The sequence below is a fragment of the Gastrolobium bilobum genome, unplaced genomic scaffold (assembly GCF_033153095.1).
Source record: "Gastrolobium bilobum isolate Gb01-03AN ecotype WA unplaced genomic scaffold, APGP_CSIRO_Gbil_v1 utg41872, whole genome shotgun sequence".
NCBI lineage: Eukaryota > Viridiplantae > Streptophyta > Magnoliopsida > Fabales > Fabaceae > Gastrolobium > Gastrolobium bilobum.
The window spans coordinates 94,843-117,482 of record NW_026896659.1 but is presented as its reverse complement, the minus strand read 5'-3'; the positions used below and the strand labels follow the sequence as shown (position 1 = coordinate 117,482).

The 22,640-nt window shown below is 31.0% G+C and overlaps 1 protein-coding gene and 1 pseudogene across 1 annotated transcript; both read left to right on the top strand.

Annotated features, from left to right (window-relative positions):
* The first annotated feature begins 4,314 nt into the window (after positions 1 to 4,314).
* Positions 4,315 to 5,126, top strand: LOC133301338 (agamous-like MADS-box protein AGL80). Its single transcript, XM_061500964.1, has 2 exons — positions 4,315 to 4,393; positions 4,525 to 5,126. The coding sequence occupies exons 1-2, from the start codon at positions 4,315 to 4,317 to the stop codon at positions 5,124 to 5,126; spliced, it is 681 nt and encodes a 226-aa protein (XP_061356948.1).
* Positions 5,127 to 17,745: 12,619 nt separating this feature from the next.
* LOC133301337 (isoleucine N-monooxygenase 2-like) lies at positions 17,746 to 22,248 on the top strand (annotated as a pseudogene).
* The last annotated feature ends 392 nt before the right edge of the window (positions 22,249 to 22,640 follow it).

The following is a 22,640-nucleotide window of genomic DNA, read 5'->3' as shown; positions in this document are numbered from 1 at the left end:
TTTTAGTTATTTTTTTTAACTTTTGATAAACCTAAGGTCTAATATGATTAAAATATATCAATAATAGGAGTATATTCGTTGATACTCCAGTAGTATGGGTTTCTTTATTAAAAATAGTAAAAGGTGAAATGGAAATCATAAGAGAGAGAAAATGGTGATTTTTTTAATTTAAAATTTAAATATTTTTTTTTTGTGTCTGTCTTTCTCTTAAAAGGACAGAGTGTTATGTCATTTAAAATGACAAACACTTTTCCCTTAATACAAAAGAAAAATATGAGATAATAGAGAAATCAATTATGTATTATATCAATGAGAAATTATGGGTTTTTTTTGTTATATATATGAATTATTCTTGTAAATTCCTAAGTTAATGCTGATGATCTATCTTTGAGCGGATTGAATAAAGACTAGATGCGTGTAAATTGACTCGAATACCACTTACCACAATATTTTTTTTTTTTTTTTGATAACACTTACCACAATATTAAAAAGAAATGTTGATTGAAGGAAGTGCTTGGATTGATTGAACTTACCTTTCAGATAATAAAAAATTAAAAAATTGATTGAACTCAGTTCTGTAAAATAAATCTTGAGAAATGAATATAAGAGTAGAGTGTTTTTGATTAAAGAAAAAGAAGTAATAAAAAAAATGAGAAAGCAACTATATATAAAAAATAAAAATAATTAAATTTTATAAGAATAAATTGACCTTAATGACAGTTTTTACCACTGTATACATTTTGTAGGGATAGATAAATAAATTTTGACTTTTTTAGAATGAGGCATGTACTTTAAAGAGTAAAGTGTGAATTACAATCGTTGCTTATAAAATAAACGGTTAATATTATGATAAAAATATATTGCATATATATCAAACTATGAAATTATTAAAATATAATTCGGTACTTTATCCTTTAAAGAGGAATCAAATCCATATAAAAGAGAGAGAAAAAGAAAACATTGGGTGCTACTTGGTGGTAGGTGGATGATTATTATTAAATATCAATTTGGTGAAAGTTAATTATTACAAAAGAAAATATAAGGTAATATAGAAATTAATTAGGTATCATATCAACGAGCATTTATGAAGTTTTCCCCCTCTTATATATTAGGTATTTTATTAATTACATTAATTTTCTTGTAATTAATTTTCTAAAATAAATAATATTTTTTTCCTTTTAAGAATATATAACTAATTTTATATTTCGTATCTATTATAATTAATGTAATACTAAAAATGGTTTGCTGGGTAGAGCCTCCACATGGATCCACAAAGGTTAGTGTTGGTTGCAGTTGTCCAGTAGAAGGAACGCAACTAAGCTTTCCCGAGCAGTTGTCACTGGTGGAGTCTCGTGTACAAGAAATCCTCAAATTGTGTAATTAACTATAATTACCACAAGTTCTGTGTATTAAATTAATAAATAATTTATTTTATGTTAAATAATTAATTTAATATTCGGAGAACAATCACATTATATTTAAAATAATAATATATCAATTATATTTATTGGTTTATTGGTTGTCTGAATAAATCATGCATGTAGAATAAATTTAGGGAAATCATTTGGTAATGTTACATAAAATGCACTGTTGCTTCCTGCACATAGATCGATATATATAAAAATCTCTTTTCACGTACCTTCTCTGCTAGATTTAATTTTTTTTATGATAAGGTATCCAAAAAAGAAAGAATTTTTTTTATAATAGGAGACAAAAATAAAATATTAAAGTTTTAAATATTATTAGGATTAATAAAACAGGCAAACTATTATAAGTATTATCGATGAAGGGATAAACTATTCATTAGTTCAACTGTAGCATAAGTTTCGCTTATTTAATATTTTAAATTAAGAGATTAGTATTTTTTATCTTTTTAAAAGATATGTCATTTAAAAAGAGAGAAAGAGATAGATAGTAAAAATCACAGGGGAAGAAATTGAGATTTTTTTAATTTAAATTTTAAATAAAAAAACATTACTTTTATTTAAAAGGACCATAATTTAAAAAGACAACCACTTTTTCCTTAAATTAAATATTGTTATACCCGCTCCAGAATCATTACAAGTGAATGTCACTTTTTCTTTAGATTTTCTAAATGAATATTAGATAAATCTCCCGTGAAGTAGACATATCTTGAACTTGCTCTTAATTTTTTTTTTCTTTCCTTTGTTTTTATAAGTTGGAAAGTGTACCTAGGAGTGCTTGCGGTCTGGATTGTATCGGTTTAGGAAACAAAAATCATCCGATTCAATCCCTTCGGTTTGATTATATAATCATCTATTCAGATTGAATTGTTTTCAAATCCAATCCAATTCGATTCAATTTTTATCGGTTTGGATTGGATTGGTTTTCGATTTTTTGAAAAGCCTAAAATTTGTTTCATGATTATTGTGCAAATAACATATCTTATGGCTTTGTAAAGTTTTATTTTTTTTAAAATGCAGAAGCATTATTAAATGATAATATAGTTTTATTTTTGACAATGAGATATGAAGCTCTACACAGATGAAATTTTGTTAATGAGATGTGACTAAGTTTTTTATTGGATTTAGTTGATGGATTAATGGGTCTTGGGTTTAGAATTTTTTGGACTATGATTGGAGAAAGATCCAAGTAGGTAAATGGGAACTAATATATTGGATTAGATCGATTTTTATCAACCAAACCGAAATCCGATCTAATCTAATTAAAATTTGTAATTTTTTTTTATTTTCAATTTATTCGGGTTCGGTTACCATATGCACCACACAATCTTCAGCGCAAAATACATATGTTAAACGCATCCATTTTCAGCTTCATATTTTTCTATTTAAATACAATTCTTCAACCATTATAAATTTATAATGCCTCATTAATTTACATATATCAGAAATTCGCCAATACATTTATTACTTGGCCATGATTCTATAAATTTGGTCTGACAAATTATCACATAATTATTATTTTTGATTATTTTAAAATAAATATAATATATTAAGAATTTTGTGCGCTGATACTCTCCCCGTTACTTTGCTACGGGCTAATTGCGTAACAAAATTGAGCTATTTTCTATTTTTTTAAGTCGTTGCTAAAACTTTGTCTTCGTGCTTGTTTGTAATGTCTATAAATTTTTTGTGTCAATTTATCACATAATTGTTATTTTTAAATTCTGAGTAATTTATAACATTAAGAAGGAAAAGAATCAATTTTAGACTTGTACAATGATAATAAGTTTTATATTCAATCTTAATTATTAATTTTATTTATATTTAACGATTCATATGACTAATATATTCGAGTTATCCTAGTAGAATTAACAACTAATAATGAATATAAAATATATACAAAATCAAGTTGATTCTTGCCCTATTCGAGTTATCCTAGTACTATATATTACAATCTTACTTGACTTTAAAATAATGGTAATTCAGTTGGCATCAGGAAACTGAGCAGCTAGGAAGTGAGAGCATGTATTCGATCCTTCTCAGTACTATTTTTGAGAAAAATTTAAAGCCTTAATCCCGAGACACGTCCTGAATTAGACTAGTCGCGAAGCGATGAATCGATTGGATATCTCAAAAAAAAAAAATCCTACTTGACTCTTTCAGATCAATCAAGTAAATGTGTTTAAATTAATTTATCTTCAGTTCAATAAAATTATCACTTGAAAAAATAAAAAAAGATTAAGAGTTTGTTTGGCGTATTTTTTAGTTAAAAGCTACTTTTAAACTAAAGTTTAAAAAATAAAGTTAAAAGTGGTTGATAATTATATAAAGTTATTCTCAAAATTTTGAAGGATCAGAGACAAAATAATTTATTATTAGGACAAATAATAAAATTTGTACATACAAGTTTAGAATAAGAGTGAAACTATAAAATAAATATGAAAACTCCAAAAAAATAAAATAATAAACATCTTAAAAAAGAGGAGCTTTTAGCTTTTTTTGTTACATACATTTTTTTGTTTAAAAATTAAAAATTAAACAAAATATGACTAGTTTTCTAAATACACACCAACCTTCTCATCTATTGATTTGATCATACATCTTAAAATATTATATTTCTTTATCCTTTATAGATGGAAATTCATTTATATAATACTTAATTGGAAAGTCTCTTTAATTACTCATTTTTGTGCTAAGACAATGCACATGGTGCCCCACTAGTAGTGTGAACCTAAAATGAATGCCACTAGCAATTACTTGCTCTAAATTCTATCTTCTTATATCTAAAATTTCTCTATATAAATAACAACAACTGGTGTAAGAAAGCACATCAAAAAACATTTTCTCAATTTCCTTCTTTCACCTTTGTTTCTCTTTTGTGATCATTACCATGACTAGAAAGAAGGTGGAGCTTACATACATAACCAATGACTCGAAGAGGAAGGCAGCATTCAAGAAAAGGAAAGATGGTTAGAGATTAGTTTCTTTAATTTTAATTTATATAAACATGTGTTAGCCTTGTATCATAAACATATCACCATGCAGTAAAATCTCACTTTCTCTAAATTCTCTTTATGAATCTTGTTATGTTTCTCAATAGGTTTGATGAAGAAGATTAATGAAATCAGCACCCTTTGTGGGATTGAAGCTTGTGCTATTATCTATGATCCAAATGATCCTAAGCCAGAGGTTTGGCCATCTCCATGTGGAGTTCAAAGTGTGGTGTCCAGGTTCAGGAGAATGCCTGAAGTGGAACAGAGCAAAAAGATGCTGAATCATGAGAGCTTCTTGAGGCAAAGGATCCAAAAAGCCCAAGAGCAGCTGAAGAAACAAATAAATGAAAACAGGAAGAAAGAGATGACCCATCTCATGTTTCAATACTTGGGTGCTGGGAAGATTTTTGACAATGCTAACATGACTGATTTGAATGATATCTCATGGTTGATTGATCAAAACCTGAAGGATATTGAACGAAAGATCAATCAAAGCCAAGCCCAAGAGGGGACATTAGTGGCTGAAAATGGATCTGAAACTGTGAGTGGAGAAAAGCAAGTACACATGGATCATGACCAAGGGCTAGAGACCAACATGGACGCCATGCAAAAGCAGAATTGGTCTATGAACTTTATCAATGGTGGTGGGGATGAGATGCTACCATTTGGAGCTGATATTGTCCAAAGTGGCCTATGGCCTAACCCATAAGTCCCTTGAAAATTTGTGTTAATAAAAATGAATCCCTTATGTCTTGTTTTAACATGACCGTGATCATGTGAGAAATTCAGTCATTCATGAACATATTAACAATCATAGTTTTGATGACAATGTTCATGAGATGAAGAGAAAATGATCATGTCAATTGCTGACTATTGATCTATCGTTGAATGACTAACATTTTTTTATATGACATGATCATATTAAAATAAGATATAAGATGATTCATTCTTGTTCTTTTTATAATATTTCAAGAGTCTCTTTCCGTGTCAATTGTCTAATGTTTGGTTTTCATTGTTTTTGTTTTAAAATGTGTCTATGTTAGACACATTTATTTTCTGTTTGCAAAACATATATCTGGCCTTTGATGTTTATATATAAAAGTGTTACCTTTTGGTGATCAATTCAATAAATAGAGACTCTCTTTGTGTGGGTTTCAATGATTTGGTACTGACGTTTATTAAGAATGATACAATCGAAAAAAAGGAGAGGATCCTATCCCCTTTCCGTAAATCATTTCAGTATGTCGCTCACTCCATATAGTTTATAAATTTATTGTCATAAACTTAATTAGATCGTATGAATCTATGACTAGGGGCTTTCAAATATAAATAATGTAATATCATGAAAAAAAACAATGAATTAAAATATGAATTATATAAATGGCTTGAAGGCCTGAAACATTTTTAAGATGTCATACTTTTTTTTTTTTTTTGGAGTTACCCAACCCTAATTACCTCTTTGAGGCGAGTTGGCTCTTTCCGGTATCCCCACAAGATTCGACTCTTTGAGCCGGCTATGGGACTAATCCGGAGTGCGGGAGTCAGTGATAGCTAAAGGTTCAGCACCCTCCCCAAGAATGCATTCAGCGGGAATCGAACACATGTCCAACCCCACTAACTCAGCGCCAAGGAACCAACTAGTTAAGATGTCATACTTTAGTTCATCATGATAAACTTATAAATATTTAATGTAGTTTAATAATAGTTAAAAAAAATTTAAAACGACTTCATTCGCGGTTAAAAGAATCGCAATTGATATAATAATATTGATTTACGATTTATTTATGCATAATGTTTAAATTATGCATTTATCTAAATCTCAGTTTAGCCTAGTCTTGACTTAATCATTGGTCTAATCTTGATATGCGTTCATATATAATTTTTGTAATATTGTGAGGAAAGAAATTATATTATATTATCTTTATGTTTAAAAAAATTAGCTTCACTTTTTACACAATGGATATCTTTTTACAATTTTATAATTTTTATTAGACAATTTTTTTAAAAAAAATACATATTTTGACTTATTTATGTTGTCAATTATATTTGTCATTCTTTTTCTTAAACACACATCTTTTGTACTTAACAAAATCGTTATTTTAGAGAGGATTTTATCTAACTAGTAATCACCGCACTACCGGCCTCTTCAAATAAATAAATAAATAAATACACATTTTGCCATTTTTTAAGTTTTTTAAAACCAAAAATTGTTAATCTAAAACTTGCTTTTGTTTTCTTGATCAATAAGTGGATATCAATTGACGCCTAATGAATGTGTTCTCCATATCACAAAAACGATTTTTTTTTCTTATTACTGTTTGACACCTTGTTTGCTGCATTTAGGTAATATTTTGGCTATTTATAAATATTTATATAATTTCAAGTAGCAGATTAATTTGGCCCGTCCATTTGAACAAATATTCTCTTCTTTCGTTATTCACGAATTCGTAAGTCTTCTTCCACCATCAATCTTATTTGGATTATCATCCAATTTTTAAGTTTTGGGTTAGTAAATACATCATTATGGTAAAAAAAATATGTTATGAATTTGTTTCTTCGCTAAAAGAAAAATATGTCTTTTAGTCACGATACTTTAGCCATGGGTATCAAAGCGTGAAAATATTTAGAAAACCCAAATCCACTACACAATTACGGACATCAGATCAGAGCAAAATCACGCACAAAATGTTTTATCTACCTCTATCCATTTTCCAAATAAAAACAAAACTTCTTCCTTTTTCCTTTATCTATTCTATTGTAAAGACCAAGCTTGTGTTTTCTAGTTGCGGTCTAATAAGTGTCAAATATACTATGCTTTTAATATTAAATATGGTTCAAATAATAATTAAAATAATTTAAAATATAGTATTAATTAAATAAAATATTCAAAGATAGTAAATTGCCAACAAATAGATAAAATCCTAATCATTGTTGTTGTTTCAGGTTGTTTCAGACTAGAATAACAAATCACTAACCTGATAAGGATGAGGAGGCAGTTGGCATCGGCTGAATATCAAGAAAAATATGAAATTAAATAAATATAAAAATATTCGGTCAAGCTCGCTCCACTGCTCGCTTCAGCGAGCAAGTGAGTAAGGAGGAGAAAATTGCTCGCTGAGCAACTCACTGTAGCGAGCTGGTCCAGAATTCGAAGCCCAAATTTTCCCTTTAAATACAACGCGAGCAAATATGTGGCTTATTTCGGAACGCGAAGAAAGAAAGAAGTCAGAGACGAAACGAAAGTCGTGGCAGAAGAGGAACACTGGCAAAGGGGAAGGAAGGAAGCAATTTGCATCATTGATCGTATTAATTAATCAAGTTTCATCATGAACTTTATTTATTTTTCAGTATCTTTAAATTCTGTTTTTAAAATTATGCATAGTTAAATTCCTGTTATTAGTTAAGATGAGACCGAACCAATGGGTTCTTAATTGATGTTTACCTTTCTTATGATTCACATTCTGGATTTTAAATTATGCAATCAATCTGATATTTATGATTAGCTTTATTTATGACTTGATCACTCGTAGATAAACATATGAGTTGTGCATGACAGTAGGGATGTTGGTGTATGATTCTGATTGGTTGATTGCTGGAATTTGTATGATCTAGGGATAGACTTATGAATTCTATAACTGTAGGTTCTTGCGTTAATGCTTATTTTATGAAAAAGTACTAAGGGATTACACTACAACAATCTCTGCATTTAAAGGCTGTTGGTTTGACGTTCAGAGGCGGTTAAAACCGCCTTGAAATAGTTCGATCGGCGGTTGAACATCCGCATCTGATATGACTGTCGAGATGGCAAACAAAGGCGGTTAGGGAAAAACACTGGAATATCCGCCAGAAGAATACAAGGGCGGCTATTAAGGCGGATAAAGTCGACGTAGATTATTCCAAAAATAAGGAAAAACTGATTTCAAGGCGGTTAGACGAACCGCCTCCTAAATCAATATAGCGGTGTTTCATGTGGTGGAATGAGAGGTCGGAAATTATTTGAAAACAAATGCAAAAATTAGTCCTGGCAATTGGTTAACCGCCTCAGAGTATAGTATTTATTTTTTATAAAAAAGATAAAATAATTTTTTTTTATTTCTTTAAAAAAAGGTGAAACATATTTATTTTTTAAACGTATTTATTTTATTTTGAAAAAATAAAAAATCACCACGTACTACCACACACATCTGAAACGTATTTAATTTTTTTTTTAAAAAGTGAAATTGTTTTTAATAAATTATTTTATTTGAAAAATCCAATATTATTTTATTCAAGGCTTTATAAACATTGGTGCATGGAGAATATGTATGCAAAAAGTAAACGTCATTCATTCTGTAAAATGGAAAACAGTGATATTCATATATACCAAAGGTTAATATATATACAAAACGGGCACAGATAACCAGGGAAAAAAATATCCATGTTCTATGCAAAACTAGGTACTTCCTAGCTTACTTCCAAAAGATACCCAGGTTCTATGCAAAACTAAGCAATTGGTAACATCCAAAAAATACCCGGGTACTGCTGTAGCATGAACAACATAAAAATTGAAAATACAATGTCAACATCCAAATAACCAAATTCCATGTACAACCCAGTAATATCCAAAATACATGTTCTATGGAAAACTTCCAAATACTGGGAAATTAAGATTATGATGGTGGGGGTGCTTGATTTGATGTTGTTGGCCCATCAGAAGGGTCATGACTAGCATGGGAGGAATTTCTTATTCCAGGAGAGCCCAAGTCAACAACCTGATATAGTGGGGAAAAAATAACATACATTAATCCATTAATTAATTAGAAGAATGTATGTTGAGAAAACGCAAAAATAGAAGAGAAAAGTTAGTTGGAGAATTGCAGATATTTGTGTTACTAACAGAGACAGGTACATGATAAGTACTATTTATACACATAAGAATAACTCATTTCAACAGAACAGAAATAGATTACTTAATAGGCTAGAGAGTGCAACTGAGCAACCAAATAGTCCATACACACGAAGGACCCAAGACATGTATATATATATCTCAGCAACTATATAATCCATACACACTAATAATTGAAGAAATTTTGTAATATATATACCAGAAACCATATAATACATACAGAGTAATAATGAAAGACAACTCAATATACATCCCAGGAAACATAATCCATACACAGTAATATAAAAATGATGTTGAGTATAATAGTACAAGCAACCAGTATGGTATCCATACACACAAATAATCCAAGACAATTACAATATGTATATATATATATATATATATATATATATATATATAGCAGCAATATCAAAATAATCCATACACAGTAATATTCCAAGATGTTGAGTATAATAATACCAGCAACCAGTATGGTATCTCTCTACAAACAAATAATCCAAGACAATTACAATACATATACCAGCAATATCACAATAATCCATAGACAGTAATATTCGAAAACGTTGAGTATAATACCAGCAACCAGTATGGTATCTCTGTACAAACAAATAATCCAAGACAATTACTAAAGGACAAACCAGCAATATCAAAATAACCCATACAGAGCAATATTCCAAGATGTTGAGTATAATAGTACCAGCAACCAGTATGGTATCCATACACACAAATAATCCAACACAATTACAATATATATATATATATATATATATATATATAGCAGCAATATCAAAATAATCCATAGACAGTAATATTCCAAGATGATGAGTATAAAACCAGCAACAAGTATGGTATCTCCGTACAAACAAATAATCCAATACAATTACACAAGGACAAACCAGCAATATCAAAATAACCCATACAGAGCAATATTCCAAGATGTTGAGTATAATAGTACCAGCAACCAGTATGGTATCCATACACACAAATAATCCAACACAATTACAATATATATATACCAGCCACTACACCAAAACTGTTGTTTAGCGGCGGTTTTTTTGGAATTAGCGGCGGTTTAAACCGCCGCTAAAACATTTAGTGGCCAATTGTAAACTGACGCAGGAAGTGGCGACGTTAGATAATTTAGCGGCGGTTTGCTGCAACCGTCGGAATAACCGACGCCAAATATAAAACCGACGCTGAATATAAGAAACCGCCATCAATTATTAAAAAAATAAATAATTTTTTATTAATTGCGGCGGTTTAGAACCGCCGCTAAATCATGTAATTCAATTTTTTTTTATATTTTTATTAAATTTTTGTGGTGATTTCAATGAATATAATTTTTTTTTGATGGTAAACATATATATTTTAAGCAACCATTGAATTGAAAAATTCATTTAAATTAAATGATTTGACTCAAACTCTTACAATGATTTCATTGATCATAAATACATTCAATGTATATAATCAAACCTGTCATTATATCAATAAAATATAAAAAAAAAACTAAATACAATTAGAAATCAATTTAAAAACCTTTGTGGTTCTGATTGACAATAGAATGTCTAAGAAGAACCCAACAATACAAGATGCAGCCATGATTATGAATGCTAGTCTGTAACAATGAGCTCCAACACAAGTATTGCCTCCTCCTACGGTTGGAGTTGCCTCCATATCATATAGTATGCCAGCAAGCAGACCAGAAAAGAGGCATGGGACCATAATATTTGAGGCCAAATAACTCAGAGGCTGTCGGGACAGTAATGGCGAGTTGGCGACTCGGACTCCGTAGCATAAGCCAACTACAACAGACCCTATGTAAAGGGAACCGGGCACAGCCATTGCGAGTAATATGTATCCCACAACCATCAGAATTTGAGACGCTGCATTCCAAAGAGGTCTAGGAGTTGCACCTTTCCTGCAATGTGCAAATAGGAGAAATTTCAAAAACACACAAAGCTAGTTAAAAATACAATATGTATTTTATGTGATAGAGGGTCAAAAACACCAAACCAATTGCAAAAGTGGGTTATTACTTATTAGGCTCAATTCCAGATTATGCAACAAGCCAAGGTTGTCTATCCAGAAATAGCATGTAACATACAAATTTTGCACTTAATATTTATCATGTCATTCAAATATAGGACCTCTACCTCAAGCCAAGGTTGTCTATGTATATTGCTAATTAAACCCTTTTATTGCATCAAAATTATTAATTATACTTTACGTTGAAACTATGCAACAAATGTCCCTGTGCTTTAGTGACCATTTTCTAACCTGTGAAGTATTAACATCTAACTCATGAGCTATGAGTCCTGCCAATTCTGTAATGTAAGGCTTCATATCCATGTAGCTGATGTTAAATGAAATTACAATTGTTATTTGAGCAATTTGGAGTTCACCTGCATATTTAAGTTGATGAAAGCAGATTAGTCATCAGTGAAAGTATAAATTACGAAGAGATCACACTAATTTCTTAAAAAAAAAAAATTATGAGCTTCTTGATTGCGAGAGGGAATTTTGCAGGTCCATGGCGTTGGAAGATCTGCAGCTGGAATATGAGCTTCTTGATATAGTTAATAGAAACTAAAAGCAACTCGGTTGGAAGTAAAATGATGGCATTGTGTTTCGCGGTGTTTCACTTGTATTTCTTGCTTCCTAACTTGAGTTCATGACACGCAATAATTACGAAGAGATCACACTAATTATTAACCTGAGAAGTGAAGCACTCACCGGGATAATGAAAGCAAGGGTTTTTCCAGACCCAGTTTTGGCAACACCAAGAATATCACGGCCACAAAGTGCATGAGGAAGAGAAGCCCTCTGAATATCGGTCATGGTGACAAACTTGACATCTCAAGTAGAAGGTGAGCCACCTCTTGCTGTTCCTTGTGCTAAACCATAGTAACTAGCATTATTTATTAGGGCTCCTGCTGCTGTTGATGTCGTGTGAGTCCCATGTCAATTAAAGTCTCTTGGGGAGCCTGTGGCTCCTCGAGTACGTGTCTGGTTACTATCAAATGAAGTTTGGGTATTGTAGTATCTTGCACCTATCAGTTTTCTGCAATAGTAAATATGACATGAATAGATATAAGATATTTCTTAAATAATTTATAAAAGAATGTATGATCACCTATTACACTTGGATTTCTTGAAATCATGACCCTCCATGCAAACTCCTTTCCATCTCGAAGGAATCCTCCCTATACCAACATCTTTGAAGCTTGGAGACTCTGGCCATATCCCTTTTTGCATAACAGGTATAGGCATAAAAATTGAATAATATTCAATTCAAACAATTTGTTCATAATGTCTTACATGCAAGCTGTGTAGTAAGATCTATATAATTTATAAATATGTGATGTTCAACAATGAAGATTATGATGGACTTCTAGAGTTTCAAAGTGAGGAGTTATGAAAACTTATTTAACAATCAGGATTAATTAGGCGTTATTGTTATTGATTCTGATTAAGGAATTATTGTTATTGTTATTTAACATTTTTTTAGGATCCTAATTCTTACTTTACTTTAATTAGATAGACTGATTATTCTCTTTAATTGGTTTATTCTTCAGAAAGGGGCACAACAAAATTGTTAAAATTTGGGCAAGATTTGATGCAAATGATAGATTCACGTCTGGTTATTGTACTTATGTCTGGAGAAATCTGGAAACATGGAGAAGCAAGCAATAATCAGTTGTATGTCGCAGTAGATTAAACTCTAGCAGTGACACATGACATTTTGAGAGAATGTAGTTTAAAAGATTACTCAATGAGTTGAAGATCGCAAGCGAGGGGTCACTATAATTATTCTGTGATAGGCTATAATCCGTGTTGAAAAGAATCTTGTTTACCATTACATGATCAAACATACAGTTCATTGGGGACAAGATCGAAGGTGGAGTTATTAACATGATTTATACTCTTTTAAGCCTTCAAATTGTTTAAATTCTCACAAAGTTTTGCAGCAAGAAATTGAATGCAGTGCTTGAAATTTATACAGGGACTGATAGGCCTGTTTACTCCTCAGAAGGTTCCAAGTGTATTGGCTTAAGAAAAATACAGAACCAATATTAGGCTTGTTGTCTTTGATTCAAGTTGAATGAATTCCATGTTCAGGTGGTTTAATATTGTCGAAAGATTCCAATCACTGATGAGAAAAACCTCAATTGGAATTAAAAATAAATTTCTATAGCCTAAAGGGATATTTTATTAAAATTTTATGTAAGCAGATACTCAAGCTTACTCTCAAACACAAAATACCAAAATATGAAAACAATGAAAAATATCTCAAGTTAGCAACATTCGACCAGTCTTAATCACATTATTTTCATTTAAAAAATAAAAATAAAAAAGCAAATAGCAAAACACTATTAGATACCAATGCTTAACGAGGAATATAATCACAATGAATGTAACACTAACAGGCACACCGCACTTACCAGATGTAAAAGTTCCCGTCGTAATTGCAAAAGGTATGGCTTCGTACATCGACTTGCTCCCATTAGAAGCGTCAAACTCTGCACCAGCCCTGTCTTGATCATCATGAGTTTTAATAGGGTTCCATATTCCTTGCAATGGACTTGTGAATTGAATTTTAAAACCTAAATGCACCTCAGATTCACACACACACACAAAAACAGAAGAACACTCTTAATTACAGATTCGATTAAAAATTACCACACTGTATCAACAAAAAAAAAAAAACTCCATTGGTGCTTTCGATTCTCAGGAAGCAAAATAAAAATAAAAGATAAACCAACCTTCTAATTGGCATTCTCAAGCCTAAATGCTTGTTCGTTGGTTCCACACTCCATTCAGCAACTCAAGCCCAATACTTCAACTAGCATTGAAATTGGCATTACCATAGAATAATTAGATTAACCAACCTTCTAATTGGCATTCTCTTCTTAACTTTTCTTTTTCCCTTTTAACAATAAAACATAAAGCAAAATTCTAAACCTAGTGCAGTACCCAATATTTAAGTCACACAAAACATAAATTATCGATCAAGTTGTCAACATTAATCACATCACCAATTCTTATAAATCCGAAACAGATTTTAACTCGAAACTGAAAACAATAGTAATAATAATAATTAATATTAATAATAATAAATAGAAACAACAGTTAAAAAAATAAGGCAAAAACAAAAACGCATGCCAAGTGTAATTGGCATTTTCCGTTAATAACCAAAAATCATCTTGTATAAGAGATTGAAAGTTGATGGGAATTAGAATACGAAATCAATAACTGAAGAATAAAGTGTTGATCAGAAAAATGAAAAACAAAAAATGCATAAATCAGATCGATGAGTATGAAAATTGAATTCGAATTGAAAGCGTACCCATTAGCGTGGAATTGGAAATGGTTGTTGAGAAATGCGGTAAGGAAAGGAAGATCGAAAGAGAGAAGAGAGAACCAAGGGCCGATCTGATCAGACTCTGACTCGATCAACAAACAAGCATTGTAGTGAGGAGCGTTGTTGAGATGTTTCTCACGACGGAGAGGGAAAAAAATGACAGCGGCGCTGTTTACTGTTTAGGGTGAGGGTTTATTTTTTGTATTTTTAAATTTTTAAAAAAGAAAACAATGGAATCTGCATTTTAAAATATTTTAAATCAGCTGCTTTAACACCAACCGCCTCCACAAAACCGACGTTGGATACCAAATTTCCTGTAGTGAGCAATATCAAAATAATCCACAATGCGAGCTTACAATTTGCTTTCATCCTTTTCACCTCCATAAACAATCTTCCCAAAAACCTTATCATCCTCCAAGAGCTTTGTCAAGCAAGCAAAGTGGTTGGAATTCACAATGCGAGACATATCTTCTGATTCCAACGGGTTCTAATTTCCAAAAAACTTCTCCAATTCAGTCTTTAGGGTGTCCATCTAGAAATAGGAGGCACCAAACACTAAATAAACAAAGACATAGATTCAGAACTCACATATGGAAAATATCATACCAACTTGGGAGCATGGTCTTTTGTTGTTATAATATAATCTGGAGAAATGCAGGCTTGTCCACTGTTAGTACCCCACTTGCCTGCAATTATCCGTCTAGTTGCTACCTTGTAAATACAAATAAATCATGTGTCAAGAATTTGACGAATGAGGATATAAAAAACCAGTTAAACTCAAAAGTTTAAATTATTAGGTTAAAGATAACAAATACTTGGGATAAATATAAAAGTTTATCAAGTTCTTTGACAAAGAAGTCCCCTCACCTATAGCTCAACCGAAAGATCAAGTCTATTATATCAGTGAAAAGAAAGGAGAAGAAGAGCACAAAGAGAATTCTCCTCGAGAAGGTAAGCCAAAGGTTAAAATAGAGAAGCCCAAGAGTAAGGGAAAGCACATAAAAGCCAAGTTTAGAGTTCCTGAGGATACTTTATCTCATCTATATGCACAGGAATATTATGGAGGGACACAAATTTTTAATGAGAGGGCTTGGTCATCACTAAACCAATGCTTTGAGCCACCATGATCACAAGTCAGGTACGTTAAGATCGTGACGTAAAACAAGCGCTTATGGGAGGCAAGCCAACAATTTATAGTTTTCATTATGTTACGCTTAGTTATTTTATTTGTTTTATTGTTAGTCAAATAAAAATACAAAAATATAAGCATTGAGACTAATAATCAATTTGTCTTGAGATGAATTTGGCAGGTAAGTATGAGAATAAAGAAAAAAGAAAACAGAAAAAAGAAAATTGGGTGCTACTTGGTGGTAGGTGGATGATTATTATTAAATATCAATTTGGTGAAAGTTAATTACTACAAAAGAAAATACAAGGTAATATAGAAATTAATTAGGTGTCATATCAATGAGCATTTATGAAGTTTTCCGCCTCTTATATATTAGGTATTTTATTAATGGGTTCTTTTTTTGCAATTATTGTAGATAAGTTATCTACAGTAAGTCCAGTACAACGTTGTTTTGAAAAATCATGATATTTTTGTAATTTTAATTTATTTCAGGGTTATTACAGTCTTTATAATTATAATTTTTTAATCTTTTAATCTCAAACGACGTCGTTTTGAAAGTAAATGCAGATAACTTATTTGCATTAACTACAGAAATATTTTTCTGTTTATTAATTACATTAATTTTCTAAATAAATCATATTTGTTTCCTTTTAAAATTATATAACTAATTTTATATTTCGTATCTATTATAATTAATATAAGGGAAAAATATTTATCCTTTCAAATGACACAACTTGTGTCATTTCACTCTCAAAATGAGGTAGGACCCACATCTTTATTTTATTTTGTCAACTCTCTCTGCTCCTTTATCTATCTCTTCTTCCCTCTTAAAATTAAAATAACACACACTTTTTCCTTAATATAACACTAAGAATGGTTTGCTGGGTAAAGCCTCCAGATGGATCCACAAAGGTTAGTGTTGGTTGCATTTGTCCACGTAGGCCGAACGCAACTAAGCTTTCCCGAGCAGTTGTCAACGGTGGAGTCTCGTGTAAAAGCAATCCTCAAATTGTGTAACTTTTTTTTTTTTTGGTAAGCAAATGTGTAATTAACTATAATTAACACAAGTTCTGTGGATTAAATTAATAAATAATTTCTCTTATGTTAAATAATTAGTGTAATACATTTGATATAAAAAGTCTTTAAAAAAAAGAATTGAAATTTTTTGTATAATCTTAACATTATAATAATGGTGAGTTCAAAATTTGATTAGAATTTTTTTCCCTAAAATATTCTTTTAATATATTTCAAGTAAAACATATTTTTGTAAACAAAAATATTTTTTTTTTCTTTGGCGGAAATCATTTTGTTTAAAAACAATTCATCTAAAATAAAAAATTTGGTATGAGTTTAATGTTTCTCCCTAGGTAATTTAATCGTGGGAAACATTATATTTTTTAATATTTACCATATTTATTTACCCCATAATACCAACCAAGCAATTTAATGAGATTGTTTATTTGAAAACATCACACTATTAGAAGAGATTGTTTATTTGAGGACTACCTCCCTCACACTATCAGAAGCGTGTACGGAAGGACGTAAAGAATCAATTCAATCTAAAATCCAAAATTGTTTGGTGATAATTTTTTTTAATAGTTTATATATTTCTCTAACATGCGCCTCTCACACGAAAGAGTCCATTAAACTTCAAGGATAATAATATATAGGCTCACCCATATTTACTAAGAAACGATCCATAATAATAAAATAATTATTAATTAAATCAGAATGGTGATGATCAAACTTTTGATATCTAAGCTCTTATATCATCTAAAGAATTAATTCTACCCAAAAATTTAAGATATTGATAAGAAACCTTTTTTAGTTGTTGGTGAGAAAAAAAATTTAATGATTTATATTATTTTCTAACGGAGGATAACCCTCCATTATATAATAGAATACACTAAATATACTTTTTTACACTCTTTTCTTTAACCCAACTCCAAATTATGGAACCTGCATTTGCCTCTCAACATTCTCGCCATCTATCACTAGGGTTTTGGGATCTCATTCCCATACTACTCTGCTTTATTCTCCTCCTCAAAGTCCTGAAATATTACTGCATTGATAAACCCCAAAACACTAAACTCCCTCCAGGTCCTACACCATGGCCTATAGTTGGTAATCTTCCTGAAATGCTTGCAAACAAGCCTACATTCAGATGGATACAAAAGCTGATGAATGATCTAGACACCGAAATTGCATGCATCCGTCTAGGTAAGGTTCATGTCATCCCTGTGACAAGCCCAGAAATTGCACGTGAATTCTTGATTAAAAATGATGCTATTTTTGCTTCAAGACCCTTGAACTGGTCCAGTGAGCATGTCTCAAACGGATATCTGACCGCAGCACTCGTACCCTTTGGAGAACAATGGAAGAAAATGAAGAAAGTGCTTAGCAATGACTTGCTTTCACCACTCAGACATCAATGGCTTCACGACAAAAGGGTGGAAGAAGCTGATAACCTTGTTCGTTATGTGTACAACCAATGCAAAAATAATGGTGGCCTTGTGAATGTGAGGGTTGCTGCACAGAGTTATGCTGGGAACGTGATTAGGAGGTTGGTTTTCAATAAAGGGTACTTTGGAAAAGGTAGGGAAGATGGAGGACCAGGCTTTGAGGAAATGGAGCATGTTCAAGCTATTTTTATTGTGTTAAAATACCTCTTTGCTTTTTCTGTTTCTGATTACGTGCCATGTTTGAGAGGACTTGACTTGGATGGTCATGAGAAGAACATGAAGAGTGCTGTTATGATAGTAAAGAAATATCATGATCCTATCATTAAGGAAAGAATTCAGCAATGGAAGAATGGGGAAAAGAAAGATGAAGAAGACTTGCTTGATGTTCTCATCTCACTAAAAGATGCTGATAACAACGCACTGTTGACTGAGGAGGAAATTAAATCTCAAATTACGGTACCATTCTTATTCCTCTAATTTTACTTCCAAATTTTGACACTTAAACATGGTGGCACACTACTCATCATGAATGGGGACAGTGAAAATTGGTGGCGTGGTCACGTCATTCTGCAAATCAATGCATGTGATTTCATCTGCATATATTACCTGATATTGCCCTCTAGGTTTAGGATCAGTTTGGATGAATTTTTTTTAGTCAGGAGTTTTTTTTTTTATTTCCAAAAAAAGCACTTTTATTTTAAAGTGCATTTGAATGTTGCTTCTAAAAAAAAGCAGAAGTCATAAAAAAGTCAAAAATTTACTTTTTTCAGAAGTTAAAAATTTTAGCTTATCAAAAAGGCAAAAGTCAAAAGTCAAATTTTTTTTTTCAAAAAATATTTTTTTTTTAAATCTAAATAGTTTTAAATTTTATAAAAGCACTTTTAAAATAAGTAGGGCACAAAAATAACTTTTTTAAAATATAATCCAAACGCACTCTCAGTGTGACATTGAAAATTGCTTTAATTTTGTTGAGTGATTATTATTTATTTATTTTGAGTATGTTTATCTCTAAAGTAATAAGGTGATAGTCTATTTATCCTTAATTTAGTAATTTTAATTTACTAAAATTGAACAGTGTTTAATTAAATATACTATTATTTATTGACTTTAAAGCAATCTTTTCTTTTCTTTTTGGTAAGTTTTTTATTTTAGTAACATCCAACTCAGAAGATTAATGTTTTGCATATACGACAAAGTTTATTAACTGAGATGCTTTATCGATCTAATAAGGACGTGTAATTATATTTTTCTATTAAGTTAATTTTAATGTTACAATAATTCGTTTTTTTAATACAATATTGGTGCCATGATATTTGAACTTATAATCACTCGTGTAAATTATTCAAGTCCTTTTTTTTTGGTAAGCTAATTATTCAAGTCCCTTATCACTAATGCACACCAGCTGGTGGCTTAATAATAATAATTCTTTAATTTCTTTATTATTTATGAATTTATTTTATTAAATCTTTTTTGTAAAAAGTATCGTTTATATTTTTAAAAAATACTTCTACACACTTTGTGACTTTTTTGTGTGGGTAAATACACGTACAGTTTGTGACTTTGTGTATAGTACTTGACTGTCTAAACTAATAAAAATTTGATATTATTTTTGTTGTCATGAAAAAACTTTCCGTAGATAAGTTTTTATGCCACTATAAGTTATACAAATTATGTTGATTAAGTTTATAAAAGAAATTCTGATTCCGATAATATAATAGTAGAAAATGCCCTATTATTGGATGGGAGGGTTCATTTATATAATGAATTTTTCAGTTATAGTATGTTGGACAAGTGGCCTCAAACTCAAGAGGGGGTGAATTGAGTTTTAAAATTATTTTCGCAAAATGCCTCACTTTCTTTCTTGAAAAAGATTTTCTTGAATTAATATGATTTATACACAAGTAAGGCTAAGAGAATATAAATCAATACAAGCAAATAATATGCAAAGCGTAAATCTAAATAAGCTCAAGTAATCAAATAATGCTAATGTAATGAGATAAAGGGTTAGAGAGATTGCAAACACTATATATCCTGGTTCGGTCACTACCACCGTGACCTACGTCCAGATTGAAGCCGCCCGTTCAACTTTCCACTAATGATCAAGCTTCAAGGGTGCTTGATAAACCACTACAACCTTCAAGACTTTTGGTTCTTGAAACCCTTACACTTCCACTCACTTTCTTAGGCTATGAGCAACCTTTACACTATGGTCTCACTACCCTCAACTCAAATAAACAGAATAAGAGTGTTTAGAAATGGATTTGTACTCTTAAAGTTAAGATTATATAAGTTGAAGCTTATGAGTATTGATCAATGGCACAAGAATAGAGCTCAAAGGAGTTTTATGATCAAAATGAGAAAGAACAAGTAATGAATGATTTTAAATCAATGAGAATGATCAAGAATGATTGCAAAATCAATGGAACAGTAAAACTTGGCTTGCTGGTTCGTAATAGATGAGTTTATATAGGTGTTGGACCGAAACTAGTCGTTTATAGCCGTTACACTGCTCACTGTCCAGTAAGTATTCGAATACTTTTCGTGAAGTATTCGAATACTTCATCTGGTATTCGAATACTTTTCTTAAGGTATTCGAATACTTTGTTCTCAGCACAAGTATTCAAATACCATCAAGAAAGTATTCGAATACTTTCTTGACAGAACATCTATAATGCAGTTTTATGAGTTGTAATGCATTCCTTTTCGTCTCTAATCACTTTTAATGTATTTCTTTGACTTGTAAAGAATATTTTGAGGTTACGAAATATGTTAAGGGTCTTTTCATAATAATTAAAGCTTTGAAGTGATTGATGACATGAATAATGCATGCATAGAGTTTAAATATCCTTTGAGCTCATTTATGCATCATTAATCAATTACCTTTACATTTAGATCTAAGCTCTCAAGAACATGTTTCAATCTTGATCTTGTGTGTTGAATGATTTTCTCTTGTTGTCTTGTTTGAATTGCTTCCTTGGACTTTTGATTGTTGCGAGTTGTATTATCTTTGACGTCGCTTCTATGCTTGTTTGTTATCATCAAAACTCTTGTATAAATGAACTCTTCATTTTAAGCGCATTGATTTCACATAGTAGATACTAATTAATGGGAAATTTTAAAGAACTTATAAAGTGAGTAAAGTGAAGTAGGTAAGAAAGTATCCATCTTTGAATTTTAATAGTTTAAGATAATAGTGCACTTTAAACTAAATTAAGAATAAATACACTCTTATTTATTTGTTTTAAGGACGAGTCTTATCTCTAATTAATACCTTTAATTAATACTATTATTATAACACCCATATTTAAATTTTAAAATTTCTTTCCGTTCTCAATAAACATAAATCATAAATTGTTGCAGGAAATGATGATTGCATCGGTGGATAATCCATCAAATGCAGTTGAATGGGGACTTGCTGAAATGATAAATCAACCTGAGCTACTTTAAAAGGCCATTGAAGAATTGGACAATGTGGTTGGTACGAGAAGATTAGTGCAAGAATCAGATATTCCAAAGCTCAACTACGTGAAGGCTTGTGCAAAAGAAGCTTTTCGCCTTCATCCCATTGTGGATTTTAACGTTCCCCATGTTTCCATGAGTGACACAGTTGTTGCTAATTACTTTATCCCAAAGGGTAGCCATGTGTTGTTAAGAAGACAAGGACTTGGCCAAAACCCAAGAATTTGGAAAGAACCCCTTAAGTTCAAACCAGAACGTCATCTTAAGAGTGATGAGTCTAATTTGGTTTTAACAGAGCCAAGGTTGGACATGATGACATTTAGTGCTGGAAGGCGTAGCTGTCCAGGATTCATGCTTGGAACTGCAATGACTGTGATGTTATTTGCAAGGTTGTTGCATTGCTTCACTTGGAGTGTGCCACCCAATGAATATAGCATTGACCTCTCTGAATTTGAAGGAGATACCACCAAAGCTAAGCCACTTGTGGCATTTGCAAAGCCAAGGTTACCATTAGAAGTTTATGGTACATATTAAGTGACCTTGTGAAGCCATTTGCATCCAAAATAAAATGCTTAAATAGTTGAGCTATGCTTAAATAATACAATATTGGACGAGTTTGGAAATGTTTGTAATAGATTTGTATAATTTGATTTTGTTTGAGAAGTGTGTTTGCTATGAAGTCGTTTATGTTGTTTGGAGGTTAATTTATCAAAATTAAATAAAAATTATTAAAAGGATATAGTTTTTTAAAAAGTATCTATCAATTTAATATAAATTGACTGTGTTTGATGAGATGGGCCTTACTAGTGACATCAACTTTACAGGTGGAAAAATAATTCTAACTCATTTATCTTAGGTGCCATTAGAATCACTCGTCCCATTATTCTTCCCAAGTTGACTGTTAGGGAGGGAGAAGTAACAGAAAG

What these genes read in the sequence shown, in the direction of transcription:
- LOC133301338 (XM_061500964.1), top strand. Translation starts at nt 4,315, where the DNA reads ATGACTAGAAAGAAGGTGGAGCTTACATACATAACCAATGACTCGAAG. An exon ending in ATTCAAGAAAAGGAAAGATG is followed by an intron (nt 4,394 to 4,524) that starts GTTAGAGATTAG and finishes GTTTCTCAATAG; the next exon opens with GTTTGATGAAGAAGATTAAT.